The sequence below is a fragment of the Tripterygium wilfordii genome, chromosome 5 (assembly GCF_013401445.1).
Source record: "Tripterygium wilfordii isolate XIE 37 chromosome 5, ASM1340144v1, whole genome shotgun sequence".
NCBI classification, from domain to species: Eukaryota; Viridiplantae; Streptophyta; class Magnoliopsida; order Celastrales; family Celastraceae; genus Tripterygium; species Tripterygium wilfordii.
Genome location: NC_052236.1, coordinates 10239318 through 10259258, shown reverse-complemented (window position 1 = coordinate 10259258; position 19941 = coordinate 10239318). Strand labels below are relative to the sequence as shown.

The 19941-nt window shown below is 35.5% G+C and overlaps 2 protein-coding genes across 5 annotated transcripts; one reads left to right on the top strand and one right to left on the bottom strand.

Moving 5' to 3' along the window:
• Window positions 1-5974: 5974 nt before the first annotated feature.
• On the top strand, window positions 5975-12088 carry LOC119998803 (vacuolar-sorting receptor 1-like). The gene is made up of 12 exons (XM_038846243.1): window positions 5975-6743; window positions 7509-8201; window positions 8621-8709; window positions 8829-8898; window positions 8993-9076; window positions 9549-9625; window positions 9724-9805; window positions 10057-10139; window positions 10267-10333; window positions 10503-10631; window positions 11128-11234; window positions 11705-12088. Exons 1-12 carry the CDS (start codon window positions 6449-6451, stop codon window positions 11795-11797), a joined length of 1869 nt encoding a protein of 622 aa, XP_038702171.1. The 5' UTR covers window positions 5975-6448; the 3' UTR covers window positions 11798-12088.
• An 864-nt stretch (window positions 12089-12952) lies between these two features.
• LOC119999070 (protein FATTY ACID EXPORT 3, chloroplastic-like) lies at window positions 12953-17520 on the bottom strand. Of its 4 annotated transcripts, none has more exons than XM_038846579.1 (7): window positions 16974-17520; window positions 16266-16659; window positions 15793-15960; window positions 14838-14884; window positions 14705-14739; window positions 14266-14367; window positions 12953-13226 (listed from the first exon to the last, which is right to left on the bottom strand). In XM_038846579.1, the coding sequence occupies exons 1-6, from the start codon at window positions 17256-17258 to the stop codon at window positions 14277-14279; spliced, it is 1020 nt and encodes a 339-aa protein (XP_038702507.1). In that variant the 5' UTR covers window positions 17259-17520; the 3' UTR covers window positions 12953-13226; window positions 14266-14276. The 4 variants fall into 4 exon arrangements, with proteins under 4 accessions (XP_038702507.1, XP_038702508.1, XP_038702509.1 ...); XM_038846580.1 differs by having other exon boundaries at window positions 12953-13213; XM_038846581.1 differs by having other exon boundaries at window positions 14277-14367.
• Between the last annotated feature and the right edge of the window lie 2421 nt (window positions 17521-19941).

Here is a 19941-nt window from a genome sequence, read left to right as displayed (position 1 = left end):
ATGCCCAAACACAAATCTTCAAGGTTGAAGTGTCGCGACGTCAAATCTCCGTTAGTTGTCATAGCGATGTTGCCCACAATGCCAACAAGCCTAAAGTCAGCAATGCAAGCTCCGTCTTCGTTCCCGTTGAACACAGAAGTGCTCACCGTCGTCGATAAGTGTCCCGCCCTTCGTACAAAATATTTCGTTGATAAATGCCTGTTTTTTTCGTTGAGAACTATATTTGTTTTCGTTGATGTGAGACAAATTTTTCGTTGGAAACTTCGTATGTTTTCGTTTAACTTAGACAATTTTTTCGTTGATAATATCACGATTTAAATGAAGGGTTTTTCTCAACCAAAGACTTTAACCATGGCTAGATGCATAGCACAAAACATTGTTCGACCAGTCAAAATGAATGGGATGGTTATTACTTAAGTTTTGTTAAATGCTTAAATGGAATATTGAGGGATGTTTGAAACTTACCTATTACAAAGTTGATGGATCATCTGCAGCCTTTATTACAACGAAGGTTTCATGAGAGACGATCAATCATTGTTGAAATGAAAGGCGAACTGATTAACTATTATGATAAAGTTTCAGAAGAAAGAAGGGATAGGTATATAACGTAATTTATTTTTTGTTGATAACGTTGAGAATTTTAGTTGATGATCTATTTATTTTGTTGGGAATTTTGTTATTTTGGTTGACAAACTTTTTTGTTGATAATTATCATTTTTGTTTACTACTTAAGTTTTTTCGTTTATAGTTAGTTTAATAATATTTTCGTCGACAAATGATTTAGCTTACGTTATAATTTTGTTTACTACTATAATTTTTTCGTTGATAATTAAAGTTTTTATTAAATTGACAGGGTTAGAGTCATGACTGTGGATCTATTTAACAAGTATCCATGGGGTATTTTGTCCTACAAGAAAACAATTTAGTCCCTGAACAATTGTGTTGTTGGTAGATCTGAGAAATTTAAGGAGAAGAAAAATGATTATAAGTGGCACAATCTCTTGAGTTTTCCTTGGACTTTTTAATTGTTGGCTTATGAGGTTAGTCCCAGTATTGCTGAACATTTTCCCAACGATCTTGATGTTAAAATGATGCTCATAGTGTTGAAGTGGTCATCAACAAAGGCACCAAAATCCAAGACAATCAATGATTTATTGGAAGACGAGAAGGTAAATATATTTTTTCTCGTTGATGGTGAAAATGTTTACGTTGTTAATGAGAATGTTTACGTTGACAATATAGATGTTTACGTTGCTAATGTAAATTTTTACGTTTATAATTACCATATTTACGTTGATAATATATTATATTTTAGTTGCTAAGTGTATTATTAGGTTGATAATGATTTACAATATAGTTTATTAATTTATATGATTTTTTTCATCTTCAGGTACATGTCATTGAAATAGTTCCCACACATTCAGAGCGTGACCAGAATTATACTACTAATATATATGAGAATGTTGAATTCATAGTGAACATAGCAAAGAAATTTAAGTAATCCAAGAATAAACAGCCCGAAGTTGAACCTGATGTCACTTTAGCTAAAAAGTTGGATGATACAATTGATATTTTCGTAAGGCTCAATTCAATTGAGCAGAAAATTTTGGCCCTCAAATCGACTCAGAATACGTACAAAAAGGAAGAGAAGAAGAGTGTAGAGGAGATTGTTGAAAAAGAAGAAGAAAAAAAGAAAATGAGAATGAAAAGAATGAAGGGATTATTTATATTGATGATCAGAAAAATGATATTGTATTTAACTGTATTTAATTTATATAACTCTAATTATTTAATTTCTATGTATGATATATTATATTTATCAATGAAAACAATTATAGTAATAAACGTTACAAACAATAGTTATCAACGAAAAATTAGGGACCCTAAGAAATAACTATCAACGAAAACAGTTACAATAATAAACCTTACATATAATAGTTATAAATGAAAAATTAGTGACCCTAACAAATAACTATCAACGAAAGCAATTACAGTAATCAACGTTACAAATAATAGTTATCAACGAAAAATTAGTGACCCTCACAAATAACTATCAACGAAAACAGATACAATAATAAACCTTACATACAATAGTTATCAATGAAAAATTAGTGACCCTAACAAATAACTATCAACGTAAACAATTACAGTAATCAACGTTACAAATAATAGTTATCAACCATAATTCTCATGGACCTGACGTGTTAGGGTGTAAAACAATGGGCTCACTACAAGTTTGATGGTTGTGACAATCTTGTTTGCAATGACTGCATTTTTTTTTGATATTTGCTCACCGGAATATGATATTCAACGTTTCCTTGGTCTCCCACTTTTCTCCTGGTTGCTGGTGGTAGCAGAACTCTCACTTCCTCAATCAACACATTAGTGTCTGTGTTCAAAATAGGGTTGATTGGTTCTGCGTATGTTAGTAGAAACATATCAGTACGGTAATAAGGCGACCACAAGGAAATTGTTGGTAATTTCCTAACTTTACATGATGCAAATGTGTGGACGCAAGTTAGCTGATCAAGATCAAAAACTCTGCATGAGCAAGTCTTACTGGCCAAATCCACTTGTCCTCCAACATCACTGTCTTTCACAAGAAAAATATTTATACTAATAGGCTCCACAGTCATGACTCTAGCCCTGCCAATTTAACAAAAACTTTAATTATGAACGATAAAATTATAATAGTAAACAAAATTATAACGTAAACTAAATTATTTGTCGATGAAAATACTATTAAACTAACTACAAACGAAAAAAAGTAAGTAGTAAACGAAAATAATAATTATCAACAAAAAAGTTTGTCAACCAAAATAACAAAATTCCCAACAAAATAAATAGATCATCAACTAAAATTCTCAACGTTATCAACAAAAAATAAATTACGTTATATACATATCCCTTCTTTCTTCTGAAACTTTATCATAATAGTTAATCAGTTCGCCTTTCATTTCAACAATGATTGATCGTCTCTCATGAAACCTTCGTTGTAATAAAGGCTGCAGATGATCCATCAACTTTGTAATAGGTAAGTTTCGAACATCCTTCAATATTCCATTTAAGCATTTAACAAAACTTAAGTAATAACCATCCCATTCATTTTGACTGGTCGAACAATGTTTTGTGCTATGCATCTAGCCATGGTTAAAGTCATTGGTTGAGAAAAACCCTTCATTTAAATCGTGATATTATCAACGAAAAAATTGTATAAGTTAAACGAAAACAAACGAAGTTTCCAACGAAAAATTTGTCTTACATCAACGAAAACAAATATAGTTCTCAACGAAAAAAAACAGGCATTTATCAACGAAATATTTTGTACGAAGGGCGGGACACTTATCGACGACGGTGAGCACTTCTGTGTTCAACTGGAACGAAGACGGAGCTTGCATTGCTGACTTTAGGCTTGTTGGCATTGTGGGCAATATCGCTATGACAACTAACGGAGATTTGACGTCGCGACACTTCAACCTTGAAGATTTGAGTTTGGGCATATGGATTTCACTAGATCTGTGACAAAGTTTGAAGGAAAGAGGTATAGATGGGGCGGTTTTACTGGGTTGGAAGGAGAGAGAGAGGTTTCATAGAGAGAGTGAAGTAGTTTTAGGAGGGAAAACATTTTTAGGGTTGCAAGTGAGAGGGAAATGCATAAAAAGACGTGAAAGGGTATCTCTGTCTTTTCCTTGACTGAAAGGGTCAGATTTAAGTGTTTTAAAAAGAAGGGTTATATTTGAAAAATGTTTATTAACAAGGGTCATTTTTCAATAAAACCCGACTAACAAGTACAAATTACCTACTTTGTTCGTTCGGGTTTGGGTTTCCAGAAACGCTAGGGTTGGACTGGACCAAAGAAGTTGGGATTGTGGACTTTTGGTTTGGAACTTTGGATTAAAAAATTTCAGGCCCATTAAATACCACGACTGTTAGTTGGGGCCTTCCTTGCTGTTGCTCATTTCATTTAAAGCCCATATATTGCTGTAGGTAATGGGCTTCTTATTACTTGCATCGGGGGCCCAGTGAATTAGGTCTTCCATCGAGTATTTGTCTTTTAACTCTCTCTACGTCGTCTCTTCTATGTAGGGAAGGAAAAAAAAAAGTCAGTTCCGACTCATGTAACAACACGTGTTTATAAAATATTTATATGTCCAGATTCTAATTTGAATAAGATTTCGGACGTGCTTAATTGATCAAAGCTGGATTGATTTAAATCTGGACAAGTAAGTCCTATAATAATATAATCTGGGTTAGGGTTTAGACGAGTAAACTATATAAAATTTATGTATTTGGACCTGAATCCAGTTTTAAATCGGACAAAAATTTTGTGTTTGAATATGGATTTCAGACATATAACTTATGTCCAAACTTGATTTAATCTTAATGGAATAAACTCGATCATCCAGATCGGATAGAATTTTGCCACCCCTACTTTTATGTTTAGATTATTTATATGCTTTCTTGGTAATTTTTCTTGGCTTGTATATTAATTTCTGCAAATTCACTCAAGAAGCTCTAAACCTTTGGTTTCCTGAATTTTTTTTTCCTTTTCTAATATCTATATTATTCCCTAGTGGGCCTCTGACGTTTGGGGCCTTTTCTTTTAAGAGAACTTGAAATCAAGCCTTAAGCCAGAGGGTTTACTTTTAGAACAAGGCCTGGCCCAACTAATTACTTCAACAAAGTCTATGGGCCGTCATTGACCCAATGAGCCCCTAAGCTTGATGGTTCACTTTTCCTTAACAAGGCTCGGTCTAATCAACTAGTCCTCCATAGTCTAGGGGCCGTAAAAAAGACCAAACCAATCTTTCAAGTTGTGGATAACAATCCAGCTATGAAAATCGACGTGCATGGACCTATAGCTTGACGACACGTGGTCCATGGACAATAGCAAGATGTGTTTGAAGTTGTCTCCTCTGGCCTTTTTGTTTTTTTGTCCAAACTACACGTAGACTGACCAATGATCAAACAACACGTGTCTTCGTGAACCAATGGCTTCGCATCCAGGTAATCCCCACACACAGAAATTAGATATGGTACAGAATCTGATTCTGTACTATCCCAAGTTCATCCGACCCCCATTTAATCTTCAATCAATATAAAGCGTTGAATGTCAAATGGGTCTTTATGTGTGTTTATAATTAATGACGATTTCACAACCAAAGAGAGATGATTTGGTTGACAATCGACTGTGTATTTGTGTTAGATATATGTGTATCCAAAATTCGATTCCAATGAAAAATATATTTTTGAACAGTATTTAAAAAAAAAGACGATTTCACATATCATATAGATATATGAGAGTAAAATATTCACACTAGCAAATCATATAATCTAATGTTAGCACCAGTAGTAGCTCTATATGCTTACAAATATAAGATACATACAAATATAGAGTAAATCTTAAATATAGAGTAAATCTTAAAAGACCATCCAATATTATGATCCTCTTTCACCTCAATCATTTTTTAAGACCTCGACAATTTTTAAGAGCTGGTTTTGTTTGTTTTTCTGTTTTTATTTTCTATATCCTAAAAATCGCATAGTTTTCTCATTTACCTTGTAAGAATGGTAAAATTCTGTCTGACCCGAATTAAACCAAGTTTTGACATAAATTATATGTTCAAAATCTTGGTCTAAATACAAAATTTTTGTATGGTTTAAAATCGAATCCGGATTCAAACATATAAATTTAACTTGAATTAGGTTGTTGTCCGATTTATTTATCCGGATTTAAACTAATATGAGTTTGGCCAATTAAATATGTCAAAAATCTAATCTTTATTAGGGTCCGAATATGTAAATATTTTTTAAACACGTATTATTGTCTGATCTAGAATTGACTTGAAACCGATTTTTTTGTCACCCTATAAATATAATACCGTGTAATAAAAAATAATAACGGAAATATAATGAAAAATAACAATGGTTTTTGTGCTTTATGAACCACGTGGTTCGCATAACCGCGGAGTAAAATCCGAGAGGAAGACGGTTATTAGATCCTCTCTGTTGTTCCATTACTGCCAGAAGACGAGTTCTTAATTACTTCTCCATTTATATATCAATCTCATCGAACATCGACTAGATTTTTCAAGTTAATTTCTAGCTTTCTGTCGTATTTTCCTTTTTGGATTCCTTCTTCTATAAGCAATCGTTTCGAGATCATTCAAACAAAACACTTTTGCACGCTTCTGAAAGTTCAGCATAGAGACCCAGATGGTCTAACGAAAGGAGAGTCGATGTTTTCGACCTAGATTCTTTACGATTTAACGAAAAGGACCGTAACTTAACTCTCTTTGTCTTCTCAAGCTTTCTTGGTGTTAGTTTTCGGAGATTCCAACTGAATTCATTGCTGGGTTTCTTTCTTGACTCTGGGAATATAGAGTCGTGCTTTCACCGATCTGGGTTTTTTTTTTCCCTTTCTCCTTTGAGCTCTAGAGTGATCGATATGACGGAAGAGTTAGGGGTTTTGGTTTGTGTGTGGTTTCTGTTATGTGGGTCTTGTATAGGTCGGTTTGTGGTGGAGAAGAACAGCTTGAAATTAACCTCCCCAGATGCAGTGAAAGGTGTCTATGAATGTGCAATTGGCAACTTTGGGGTTCCTCAATATGGAGGCACCTTGGTTGGGACTGTTGTGTACCCAAAAGCCAATCAAAAGGCGTGCAAGGACTTCAGTGATGTCGATATCTCCTTCAAATCTAAGGCTGGAGGACTACCCACTTTCCTCCTTGTTGATCGAGGAGGTGGGCTGTTTAAATTCTGCCTATTCTGTATTAGTTGTTTGACAAATTTCATCTTTTTTGTCCTATGTATATTGTTAGTCCAGAACAGAGGTCAAAGTCCAATTACTTGTGATGGTTTTGAATACTATTTGGATTTTATATTGTTGGTTTATAGGCTCTTGATTCGGTCATAAGAATGCCGCTCATGGAAGGCCATGGAAATTGGATGGCTTGATTTCCTTTAACTAGCATAGCTATCTTTGCTTAATGAAAATTTGGTTAGTTTGATTGTTTGTGGACCTGAATTTATAGTCTTCGAAGCTGTGAAATTCAGCATTTATGAGTTTTCATGAGGTTCAGGTCCTAGTAGAAGTTCCATTTAGGGCTACAAAATCTTCTTATGTAGCCTTTGACTTTCTAACTTCTATTTGCTTAATAAATAAATATTGAGGTTCTGATAATTGAAATCAGGTTTTTTTTTTTCCTTCTAATGTTCAATTCCTTGGTATAGTCCGCCAGTTATCCATTGGTCTAGTGGTACTGGTGTTTTAGATTCAGGTTTTGAATGTGTGATAAGCTCAGGTATAGGAGGGGTGACTAAAAGAGAGGAAATGGACCGTGGTATATTCAGTTTTAGGTGTCCCCTGTTAATTTAACTAGCGGATCAATGCTTGCGGTTTTTAATTTTTTTCCTCAATAAGTCTACAGTTTCTTATTTGTATCCTTAAATGTATATTTTTTAAAAATGGCGTTCATAGTTACTTATCTTAAATATCCGTGTGACAGATTGTTACTTCACCTTAAAGGCATGGAATGCACAGAAAGGTGGAGCAGCGGCTGTTCTTGTTGCAGACAACAAGATTGAACCATTGATCACAATGGACACCCCGGAAGAAGAGAATACAGATGCTGAGTATCTAGAGAAAATCACCATCCCTTCAGCTCTTATCAGCAAATCCTTGGGGGACAGTATCAAGGACGCACTTGCTAAGGGTGAGATGGTCAACATGAACCTTGACTGGACCGAGGCACTTCCACACCCGGATGAGCGGGTTGAGTATGAGTTCTGGACAAATAGCAATGATGAGTGTGGACCAAAGTGTGATAGCCAGATTGATTTTGTCAAGAACTTCAAGGGTGCAGCTCAGATACTTGAGCGGAAGGGGTACACTCAGTTCACCCCCCATTATATAACATGGTATTGCCCTGAAGCATTTATTCTTAGCAAACAGTGCAAGACTCAATGCATCAATCATGGGAGGTACTGTGCTCCTGATCCTGAGCAGGATTTTAGTAGAGGATATGATGGGAAGGATGTCGTGGTTCAAAATCTACGCCAAGCGTGCTTGTTCAAAGTGGCCAATGAAAGTGGAAAGCCATGGATTTGGTGGGACTATGTGACTGACTTTGCAATCCGTTGCCCGATGAAAGAGAAGAAATACAGCAAAGAGTGTGCCGAACAAGTTATACAATCACTAGGTGGGTCATAGGTTTTAAATTCTTATACTCAAAGCCTCAAACATATCATGTCAGTGACTGTTGAGATAATATTCTCTCAGTTTACTGTGCAACTCTAATGCATGTTGCTTCTTCTGTGCTATGATTTTGAAAAAAAAATAAGTTACATCATTTTTTTCTTAAAATTTTCATCTCCAATATTGTCACTAGCTGCTGGCATTGCCTTCTTTCATTGCAAGTCTTCTGATAAATTTACCAGAGATACCATCATCGTGTGTGATGTTGAATTTGCTCAAATTTCATTTTATTTCCTGCAAAAGAAGGTGGCGATGTTATGACATGTTGCATATTGACTTTTTAGGACATGTGAATGTTGATAAAGAACTTTATCTTTTAGATTTTAGTGCTTCTTACCCATTGCGATGTCTTGTACTCTATAGGTGTTGATATCAAGAAGATAAATGATTGTATAGGGGATCCTGAGGCAGATAAGGAGAACCCAGTACTCAAAGCTGAACAAGATGCACAGGTAGAGTCCGCAAGAGCCTATATTAGGATAAATATATGTTTTTCTCTCTTGGGATGTTGTTTCTCTATTTTTTTCCCTTTTCATCTCGTATGTTAATGTTCCTTTGGCTTTGCCTTCAGATTGGCAAGGGTTCACGTGGAGATGTGACAATATTGCCTACCCTCGTTATAAATAGCAGACAATACAGAGGTTTGAAGCAACCACAGTAACATAACTTGTTACTTGTTAGCTATCTAATTGAATGAATTGGCCTTTTGTAATCAAAACTTCTTGCTCGTTTCAGGTAAGTTGGACAAAGGAGCAGTTCTCAAGGCTATTTGTTCAGGTTTCCAAGAGACCACGGAGCCAGCTATATGTTTAAGTGGAGGTTATATTCTTTGGACTTCAATCCTTTAATTTTGTTCGGTACTGTAGTATTGGGTAATCAGAAATATGTTCCCATTTATGTGTAGTGCTGGTGTGGAAGGTGTGACCATTATTTCCCATTGAATGAAGAAAGCTGAATTGCTTTGGTGTCTCCTTTTTGGAGACCTGATAGGACCAAATTTTCTTTCTTTTCGATTTGCAATCTCACTCCGTTTTATCTTTCTGGATATTGCTTCTGGCTTTGATGAACTTGTTACTTGGTTTTAATTTTTTTTTCTTTACAAAATTCTTCATTAATTTATTGGCTTAAAAAGCATGCAAACGACGTGTTAAAGGTTTGCTAACTGTGTTTGGAGCACTGCTCATTTAGATTGAGGAATGGCAACAAGTCATGTATGGTCAGAAGATATCATGGGATATAGTCTTGCTGACCTGGTTATTAACTATTTTATACTAAACAAAATTCTTTGCAGATATGCAAACTAACGAGTGTTTAGAAAACAATGGTGGGTGCTGGAAGGACAGGGCCGCCAACCTTACCGCATGCAGGGTATCATACTCTTTTATCATTTTATTGGTCTTATTTTGTTAGAGATACTAGTAACTATGTTTCTTAGTTCAACCTGAGTCTGTATTTTCTGTTTACAGGACACTTTCCGTGGCAGAGTTTGTGAGTGCCCTATCGTTCAAGGCATCAAGTTTGTCGGTGATGGTTATACTCATTGTGAAGGTAAAATATGTTTCACAACATTCATGAATTTAAATTTGTGTTCCCATTTAATATCTTTCGGTGCCCCAAAAATACTTGATCTGCTCGGCAAGTCTTTTAGTTAGTCATGGGCTCATGGCTGTAGCCTTTGTCTTTGTGTTACCATGAGTTGTAAATGCATGGTAGTTTTATCAGTATCTTTAGTCTTTACTAGTGCAATTTGTAAATGTTCAGTTTTCAGTGATATCCTTCCACTTGCTTTTGTTTAACAGCTTCAGAAGCGTTACGTTGTGAAATCAATAATGGAGGGTGTTGGAGGAAAACCCAAGATGGCAGCACCTATTCTGCTTGTGTTGTTAGTTTTTCAGATTTATCTGCTGAGAGCTATTTCTGATGTTTCTATACTCTTTACCCTCCATTTCCATCCACTTAAGTTATTTTTCTTCCACCATGTGAAACTGGTTCTGGATTGGATTGTTCAGGATGATCATACAAAAGGTTGCAAGTGTCCATCAGGATTCAAGGGTGATGGAGTTAACAACTGTGAAGGTAGTGCATGGCCCGGTCTCTTTGAACACCCCCTCCCCCACACCCCCCAAAAAATCCGTGCAGGGTTCAAGACCAGGGGAGGGGAAGGCTTGGGGATTAAGATGCTGGGTCGGTCGTTGATTTAGTTACTAATCTGCTTCAAATATAATCTTATTTTGGTCTATTTCAGACGTGGACGAGTGTAAAGAGAAGCTGGCCTGCCAATGCCCGGAGTGCAAATGCAAGAATACATGGGGCAGTTTCCAATGCAGTTGTAGTGGTGGTTCGCTATATATGCGAGAACACGATATGTGCATAAGTGAGTATATCCTTGGATTCTTCGTCTTATACTGAGACAAACATGCTTTCCCACTTCCTCTCTCTCCAAATGCTGAGGCACACATGTGTTGCTTTTAGCACCAAGTATCTTTCACTTATTGTTTTCATTGTTGCAAAAAGTATATTTGAATAAGGTGGAACCTCAACGAGGTCCATCCTCATTAGACTCACCTTGTAGAGTAGATCACGGATGCGAGCAGCAACTTCCAAGACACTACTGTCAGGGAAATTCAAACCCAAACCTTTGAGTTTAATGCTTGTCCCTGATTCCCCATCCCTTACCACTTGGCTACCAATGTTCAGGCATCCAAAATATGCTGTTAAAGTAGTAATGTAGTTATTACTCCATATGTCTGTTTAGTGCCACTTTTTTCTTGGGATTTGGAACCTCATGGTATATTTAAGTCTCTACAGTCTACAGGTTACTATTCTCATCTTGTGGTTGTAACTGTATATAACTTATCAAAACTGTGCAGGTAAAGATGCTAATACAGAGGTCAGCTGGGGCTTTGTTTGGGCTATTATTCTTGGGCTGGCTGCTGCTGGAGTTGCTGGATACGCGATTTACAAATATAGAATCCGGGTATGTCTTTGATCCTATATATACGCATGATATTTTTACTGGGAGATGTTAAATTTAAGAAGAACAAGGCGTTATTTTTTGCTTCACTTAGTTATTTTTTTTAAGTTTTAACTGCTCCTTTTATTATTTCTGTTGAATCCTATCGGTGGTGGTGGTGATCTAGAGTATATTAATGTAAAGTTTCATCATCATCATTGTCCTATCTTCAATCCCAACTGTTTGGGTCTGCCATATGAATTGAGAATGAGAATTCTTTGCAGTAAACCACATAGATTCACGCACACCTTCAACACATCCCGCCAATCCTGTGTTTACGCGTATTGTTTGTTATATATTTGAGCTCATCAGCTTCAGAAAATTAGCTGACATATCCTATCTTAACAGTATGGGGTTGGGCTATGTGGCACGGTATGTGAACCTGTACTATGAATTTGTAGACCTAATTGTCTTATTTTCGAACGCTTATGCAGAGATACATGGATTCGGAGATACGGGCTATCATGGCACAGTATATGCCTTTGGATAATCAAGGGGAAGTCCAGGTTCACCACGGGGACATCTGAGGCTGGGGATCATGTTGCGGAAAATGATCATGTCATTGCATCCTGGACTGCAAGTCGACATTTTATGGCTCTATCATGACCCAATCTAGTGCCAGAAATTGTATTTTGTTTGCGCGGTGTTTTGCTTATTTTGATAGGTAGTTTCTTTTTATTTATGTAGGTAGGGAGGAAATTTTCTAATGGATGTGGGAAGGCAGAATAATCGGTGCCATCCCCATTGGATTATAATAAATAAACGCCATAATGGATCTTGTTTGGGCGGATGGTATGATCATATATTCTTTGCTGTTCTTTAGGAAGTGTTGGTTCTTTGAGAGAGATTTTAGGTTCCCCTGGAGCCTGGACCATAATTCTCAACCAAGAGCTTCCAAACTAGAACACAGGTTTGTGGTGTTGGTGTTCTATGAATTCCACTTAAATGGTTCTCAACAATGATACTTTTGGTATAACCAAGTGATCTTTACTTTGCTTTGATTATCTATATTGGTAAAATGATAGCTACGTCCTCGCTGCACTCTGCCTAACAGAAATACCTGCACTCTCCTCAACGGAAAGAACATATTGTGTTGATGCATGTTTCTTTTGGAAAATCACTTGGCGATGACATAGTTGGTCATCTCTTTAGACTTGGGAACTATGTCATCTCTTCAGACTTGGGACTCACGTGTTCATGGTCGGGAGTTCAAACCAATTAGCTAGTGATATTTCCTTGTGAAATCCTTACTCCGCAGGCTTGTTTCACTTCCGAGTCTTTACCCGCATGTACTTCAGCTTAATGTTACCTATCGTCAATCCGTACTTGAGAGCCCAAAGTTTAGCCCCATTCAACTGTCCGTCCAAAGGGCATGTAGGACGAGGTGGTTCATCAATTACCCAAAAGAAATGTTTATTTTGGATTCAAATTGAAACACAAATCCGAGTTCACTTCTAAACATTTTTGCAAGATATTGTTCACAAAAGAATCGAGCTAGGTAGAATCAGAGAGCTCATGAGTTTTGAACATGGTATCGTGGTTAGAAAGGTTCAAGAGATGGAGGCAATAACCATGGAGCATGGTTTCACAGGGCATCAGTCGTCCATATCCCAGTCACATGCCAGATTTTCATGACAAACCAAATTTCCATATGTGAAACAAGCCAATAAATAACAATGGAGTATGGTTTTACCCTTTTTCTTCAGTGTTAACTATATCCTTTGTAACATAAAGTGGGAAAGCAAAAATTCACCAGATTATAGTAACTCCCTCCACAACACCACAAGAACAAACCAGACTAGAGTTGTAATTGTAACAGACCTGGTTCTGTAAACATCATACTTAAACAAGGCATCGATCAAGCAGTCCTTGCTTTTGAACAATTTATGCCATTCCAAGGTTGACCCGTCAAACTACTCCCCGAAGCACGTAGAGATTGGGTCCTGAAAATTTCACCTGATTAAGAAAATAGAATTAAATCTTGTCAGCTTGATCTACAAAGTCTTTCCTTTCAAATCAGCAAAGAGGGAACACCATTTTTCAGTTACAATAAGATGTTTAAACGTACTATTAAGATCACTATTTTTATACACTTTTTAACTAATTGATTACATATTTGACAGTAAATAAGTTTAGGTTTAAACTTCTTAATTGCTCTCATATAGTACATCTTTGTTCTAATGAATACTTGAATAGAGCCTCCCCAAGAGTGGCCACATTGGGACATTCCCAGCAAAGCTAAACGGCCTAAACCCTGATACCAGTGGGCAGTGGTCATCTACAAACCACTAATACATATCAGTTAAAGCACAAGATGCAATGAGTACAAGATGGTTCAGTTCACGGCTAGCCCGAAAGTATTATTCCCACTTGTTCCCTGGACTATCCTTGCCTGAGTTAATCAATACCCAATATTTACCACTTGTTTGGTTGCTCCTAAACATGGATCAGCTAAAAGCTCCAGCGACCAGTGTGGGAATGGGAATTGCAAACTTAAGCTGCCTTCGCAAACATTAAGAAGAGAACATATTCGTGTTTTAAACTCATCATGAGATCCCAGTTACTATAAAACAGCTTTATTTACTAAATATCATTCAAAGTTATACTTATCCAACTTATAGAAATAAAGTTTTTTTTTCCCTAATGCAAAACAAAATTCAATTACAAGGCAGCAACGGGATGCAACCCAAAGAAAAGCTAAGAGAGCAGATGAGTTGATACAATGCTTTTTCGGTTTTGTACAAATCGTAACCAAGGAATAATAACTGTCTTATATTTGTAGAATAGCTTTAAGAAGCTTAAGATGAGGATGCATAAACAAAGATGGAACCATGATGGTCCAAAATGCATATGTTAATGCAGGCACCATTGGAATAAAAATTTAATAAAGTGATTTATTATTTATAGCAATTAGTAAGTATATGTCCTAAAGTAACAGTGGCTTGTAAGAAACTAACATTTTATTGCTTCAGGCATACATTTATAACAAACCTACCATAGACTCACTTAATTCTCTGAACCATGTTGCAAGTCTGATCCTTTGCTTTGCTTACGATTCATTGTCATTCTATATACATAAAATGCCACCACTGCACCACTGCACACATAATCAATTAATCAGATAACTGAATTTTAAGTACTTGTTTGAACCTGAAGTGCAACCACTGTTTTGCTTAAAAACCTATCCCCAAAGTCAGAAACAGTAAAATGAAATTCACAATGATTGGCTCTTCTTTCAACTGAGAGAACGAACTCAACCAATTGTGACACATCATCATAGGCAAATGAAAAGGAACTCATAGCAGCCAGATACTATATTGGATTTTTGTTAATATTTTTTTAAAAAAACTGGGAGCTCTATTCGGCAATGACAGCAAATAATAAGGTAATATGGGAGTTGTCGAAGCTAAAAAAGATAAAATAACTTTACAAACCTGACGAACACAGGAAAGAAAGTAAGAAATGGTCTCTGCAAAAAGATAACAAAAACAAAGAAGTTTAAAAAGGTGTATCGATAACATGAATGATTTAATAAACAAGTAGAAAAGCCACATGAAAAAGTCCAACCTGAGATAGGAAGCTTATCTTCCTTAGAAATATCACAGCTGCTATCGCTGCAGACAAAAAAATCCATTCAAAATGTGATATGCGACATAGAACAAAATATCATTTCGGATAAATTACTGAAAACATTACACAAAATGCAATAAGAAATTTACAGCTTTAATTTTAAGTTAAATCTTTGGAATAAAACAGTCGAAGACGCCTTTTAGAGGCAATGGCAAATTTGCCTCAACTTATCCAGAATAAATAAAAAGCACACAGTTCACAGTGCCTATGTATTGACACTAACAATCAATTTTAATTTTTAAGAGAATACTAAATGACATTGAAAGAGATCAACAGGTTATGACGTGACCATATAGAGAGTGATGTACAGTTGCAGTCATGGAATAAGTGAAAAGCACAATGAATTTATGTCATGTTTCTCTTCACTGTATCTTTCAGAATACCTAGCAGTACTGCATAGCCCCAGTTCTTGAGCATCATCCTCTGAATTTATCCCCACAATCGTATTTACCTATCTCTACTCTTCAGGAACACTAACAGCCCCCAAAATCTTCATTATATTTGTTGGCATTCAAAAAAACATTTTGCCCATTTATGCTGAATGCATAATACGCTTACCTCACAAATCTAGGTTTGTCCTATATCAAAGCATCTGTTAAGAAATTACATGGCCCTTCAGGAAATAGAGTCAGAATTGACATTATTGATCACTTAAATCAGTGAGAGATCTTCAACCACCACACACACTCAAGGGAATGACAAGGTATCGTAGATGATTGAGAGAGAATGGCAAGAGACCATAAAACAATATTGCAACTCAAAAACTAACAAAGCAAAAAAATAATTTCCGTAATTAAGAGGATCTAGAAGCCAATCACTATAATAGTCAATCAAATGATGACATCATGTTATCCTTTTCATTTTTCAATCTCAAGGAAAATCATACACTAACCTGCCTGCCCATTCAGAGCTAGATCATTTGGTTCTCCTCTCTCATATGATCTTAAACTCTGGACGCTTAAAGCCAACAGAGCACCACCGAGAATAACACCAAATCTAATGGCAGAAATGCTGCCTGTGAGCATGAAGGAAAGAAATCCACCAACAGAGAGAAGCAAACCTGCACAGAGTAGTAACCGATACCCATAACAACAACAACAACAACATCACTAAGAGCTTCAAAGGAATAAAATAGCAGGATCATTGCACCAGAGATATCAGATTAATATTAATGCTGATATAGCCATATAATGCTCAAACTAATAAAAGAAAAGGCATGTTATCATTTGCATATAGTTATGACTCCTAAACTTCTTCATCCTAACAAAACTGAAAATTGGAATCTCATATTCCTCAAAAACAGTGAAACAGAGTAGCATCTCTATACTCTCTTAATAAAAAAACTTCATCGCATAGAGTACATACCATATGGTATTCCAACATGAAATTCATGGAGTTTAGAAACATCATTCAAATCATCAGCTGAGGAAGTGAATGTTTCAACAATCTCCTTCACTGGTTCAGGGGAATTCTCTGTAGCTGCTGACAAATATTCTTTACCATCTTCACTGAGTTCACTAGCTATTATACTCAAATCATGTCTTGCCTTGTCTGCTTGAATTTTCAGCTTCTCTGAAGTTTCTTTCAAAGTGACCATTGCTTTCTTAGAGTATATCTCATAAGCTTCTTTGGACACACTTTGCATCTTTAAAGCTTCTTCTTTGAAGGATTCTAGAGTCTGTTTCCATGCTTCTTCTGATTCCTCAACCTGCATTTTCCTATTATCCTCCTCTTTTCCCACTTCAATTTCCAAATGCTCCTAAAAGGAATAGGATTAAAGATGAGCCACAATCAGTACCAAGCAACACAAATCATCATAACCACACAAAATTTAAGTACATGCGAAAGCAGCAGTACAGCACATACCAACACTAAGCATTTGTTAATAATTAATCAATATGAAGTTTATCCCATTCATTCATCGAGATCAAATGAAAACTTAATCAGCCAACATGAAAAATAGCAGCAGAAAGTGACGCTTAGCTTCAAAATTTTGGGAAAACAAAACGGCGCCATACAATTTGAAGAAAATAATTCAGAAAGCATTCGTGAGATTTAGATCAATCGAGTTACCGATTCCTCATGAGAAGCTGCGGAAGCAACAACAATTCGATGACGCGACCTTGCTCTGTCCAGAGAAACAAAACAAGCACCAAGTCCCGTTGGAACAACAGCACATCGAGAAACAGCAGGAACTCTGCAACTGCGAAGTCTAAACACAGAATCCGGTCTTACCCTCGCTGATGCACACGAAGCAAACGGCGCAAAATTAGAGAGAACTCTCTTCATGGGAAAGGAACCAGAGAAGCTGCTAGGGCTAGCGTTCTTGATAGAAAACAAATCCAGTGCCGCACTCATTCTGCTTTTCCTAGTGACAGATAACGGAGAGAGAGACGAAATTCTGGAGTTGCGAAGAACAGGACAGCTGAGCTAGAATTCTGCTGAAGTGCGCAGGAGGCGAAAGTCTCGTTTTGGAAATGTTTGTTTTGCCTGGGAAGAAGGAACCTTGTAATTGCTCCGGTGACAAGAAATCAGCTAAAGTCCCCCGTGCTGGACAACGCCGTCCCTACTGAATCTCCGGAGGAACGGTGGCGTTATATAGTAAGAGCTAGGTCTATTTTTTTCCTGGTGGTCTGATCAGTTTTAAGCCGTTCATCATGTTAGGTAGGGTTGGCGACTTGGCGTTGATAAGCTGGACGTTTGATTCACAATACAGTAGTGCGAGGTTGCGTAATAGTTCATGGAAGTCTAAGATTTTTAAACGAAATTTTAAAATGTTTTAACTCTCAAAATATATGTTAGATTGTAAAAAAAATTACATATTCAAAATCAGCACATAAAATTATTTTTAATAAGATTCATTATCGATGAGTTTATCAGGTAAATCTTAATTTCATTATTTTTTCAATGGAATTTCTTAATTCTATTTTTTTTTCAATAGAATTTCAAAAACAAATGAATTCAGAACTAAAACAATCAATTCTAGATTATGTTTTAAAAAATAATAGAATTTATATTAAAACAATAAATTTTGAACAATAGATTATGGATAAAAGAGTGGAAATAAAATTATTTCATTGATTAAATCAATGGAATAAACCTATTGGGCTCCCATGGACTATCAAACTCGTAGGTTACATGTCATTTTCATTCACAGTATCACGAAATCTAAATCAGAATATTCACTTTTTTTTCATTTTATTTTGTTAGCCAAAGTCTAAATACACCCATATTTTTACTCTATACACCCCGTCAAAAATTTTTTTTTCTCTATACACTCCCAACCCCACCTCAATTTATTTTTATTTTTTAATTTTATATTTGTATAATTTATAATTTATATTTGTATAATTTATATTTATATATTTGTATAATTTATATTTTTTATTTTAATTTATTTGGAAAAATTTTTTAAAAAACAATATTATTAAAAAATAATATTGTTATCAATACAAGTACATTAATAAGATGTTATGTCTACAATGGATTGAGGTACATTTATCGAATGAGCAAGTTTCTCATAATCACGGAGTTGTTTCTTATATGGTGTCGCCAATGCTGTTACACAATCATACTTGTATGAAAACCACTGGATCATAATAGGGGGTATCGGATAATTTCCACTCATAAATACCTGAATAAAGTGGTTACAATTCACATATCCAATAGTGATGGCCCTATGTTCTGTATGTGGAGGTGGGATGGATCGTAACGGTAAAAAAGTTAAAGATTGTATATCGCTTATGAGATGCAAACTGTTTGTCCACGCATGCACGCACTTGTTTGTCCACGCAGATACAAACTTCTTTTTGTAAGGAGTTAGCTAAACATCCTTTAAATAAGTAAGAATCATAGGATAATTATAAAATTCTAACTCAATTTATGCAAGATGAAATTCATATTCATACTCTGATTCTGACATGACCAAAGCTGATCACATTTGGTTGAATGTGCCCAATGTTTTTTTGTCCCAAAACCTTTTCTTACAATTGGTAAAAATATTTCTCTTAATATGTCATCGACAAAGGAGCACAGTAGCCTCAGGGAAGACACATGCAATTGCCTTCATTAAATCTAATTCTCTATCGGTGAGAATAACCCTTGGCAATAGACATTGATCTATCATGGAGCGCAAACAACTCAATGCCCAAGTGTAATTATCTTCGTTCTCTGATTGGAGCAAAACAAATGCTACAGAAAATGTCTTTTCGATTGATGTTACACCAACAATCTCAAAAAGTGACATACAAAACCTGTTTGTCTTGTAAGTGGAATCCATGAACAAAACAAATGGAAAGGCAAAGTATTAAAATCAATTAAAAATTCACATCATAACACAAAGTATTAAAATCATTATTAATATACAAAAAAAATTCACATAATAAAAAATCAAATTAAAATAATTATAAATATACAAAAAAATTCACATCATAACACAAAGTATTAAAATCAAATTCTAATATTATATTCAATAGTATTATTTTTTGATAATGTCGTTTTTTAATAATTATTTTATTTTAATAATATTGTATTTTAACCAAATAAATTTAAAATTATAAAAATATAAAAGAGGTAGTACCAATGGGGTGTATAGAGAAAAAAGAAAAAGAAAAAGGGAGGGGGGTGTATAGAGTAAAAATTATGGTGTATTTAGATGAACTCATTTTGTTAGGCAATAACGGGTACTGATTTTTTTGATAATGACTTGAGTGATAGCCTAGTGATGAATATATTTGAAACCAAATCATATGAATTAGGAAGTTCATGGATTCGACTCTCACTAATAACAATATCTTTGTGGCAACACCTTAGGTTTTGGCCAATTTATCGTTTTTTTAAGTAGAAAATTTATGTGCGGACGAATTTGATGGCCTGAATTTATATCTGAAAATTCAAAAGATAAATAATGACTACCAAGGGCAAGAAAAGCACAGATGCAAATAACAAAGTAACAAACAATGCTCCTCTCCTTTGTTTATTGGAGAATTAGGTGCCTATCAAGTTAAGCATCCTCAGTAGCTTTTGCCTTACCAAGCTCTAC

Excerpts from the sequence above, each read along its gene's own strand:
- LOC119998803 (XM_038846243.1), top strand. The coding sequence starts at position 6,449 with ATGACGGAAGAGTTAGGGGTTTTGGTTTGTGTGTGGTTTCTGTTATGT. Across the intron at positions 8,202-8,620 it reads ACAAGTTATACAATCACTAG|GTGTTGATATCAAGAAGATA; the intron begins GTGGGTCATAGG and ends TGTACTCTATAG. Across the intron at positions 9,806-10,056 it reads TGGTTATACTCATTGTGAAG|CTTCAGAAGCGTTACGTTGT; the intron begins GTAAAATATGTT and ends TTTGTTTAACAG.
- LOC119999070 (XM_038846579.1), bottom strand. The coding sequence starts at position 17,258 with ATGAGTGCGGCACTGGATTTGTTTTCTATCAAGAACGCTAGCCCTAGC. Across the intron at positions 15,961-16,265 it reads TCATGTTGGAATACCATATG|GTTTGCTTCTCTCTGTTGGT; the intron begins GTATGTACTCTA and ends TACTCTGTGCAG. Across the intron at positions 14,885-15,792 it reads AGCTCTGAATGGGCAGGCAG|CGATAGCAGCTGTGATATTT; the intron begins GTTAGTGTATGA and ends TTTTGTCTGCAG.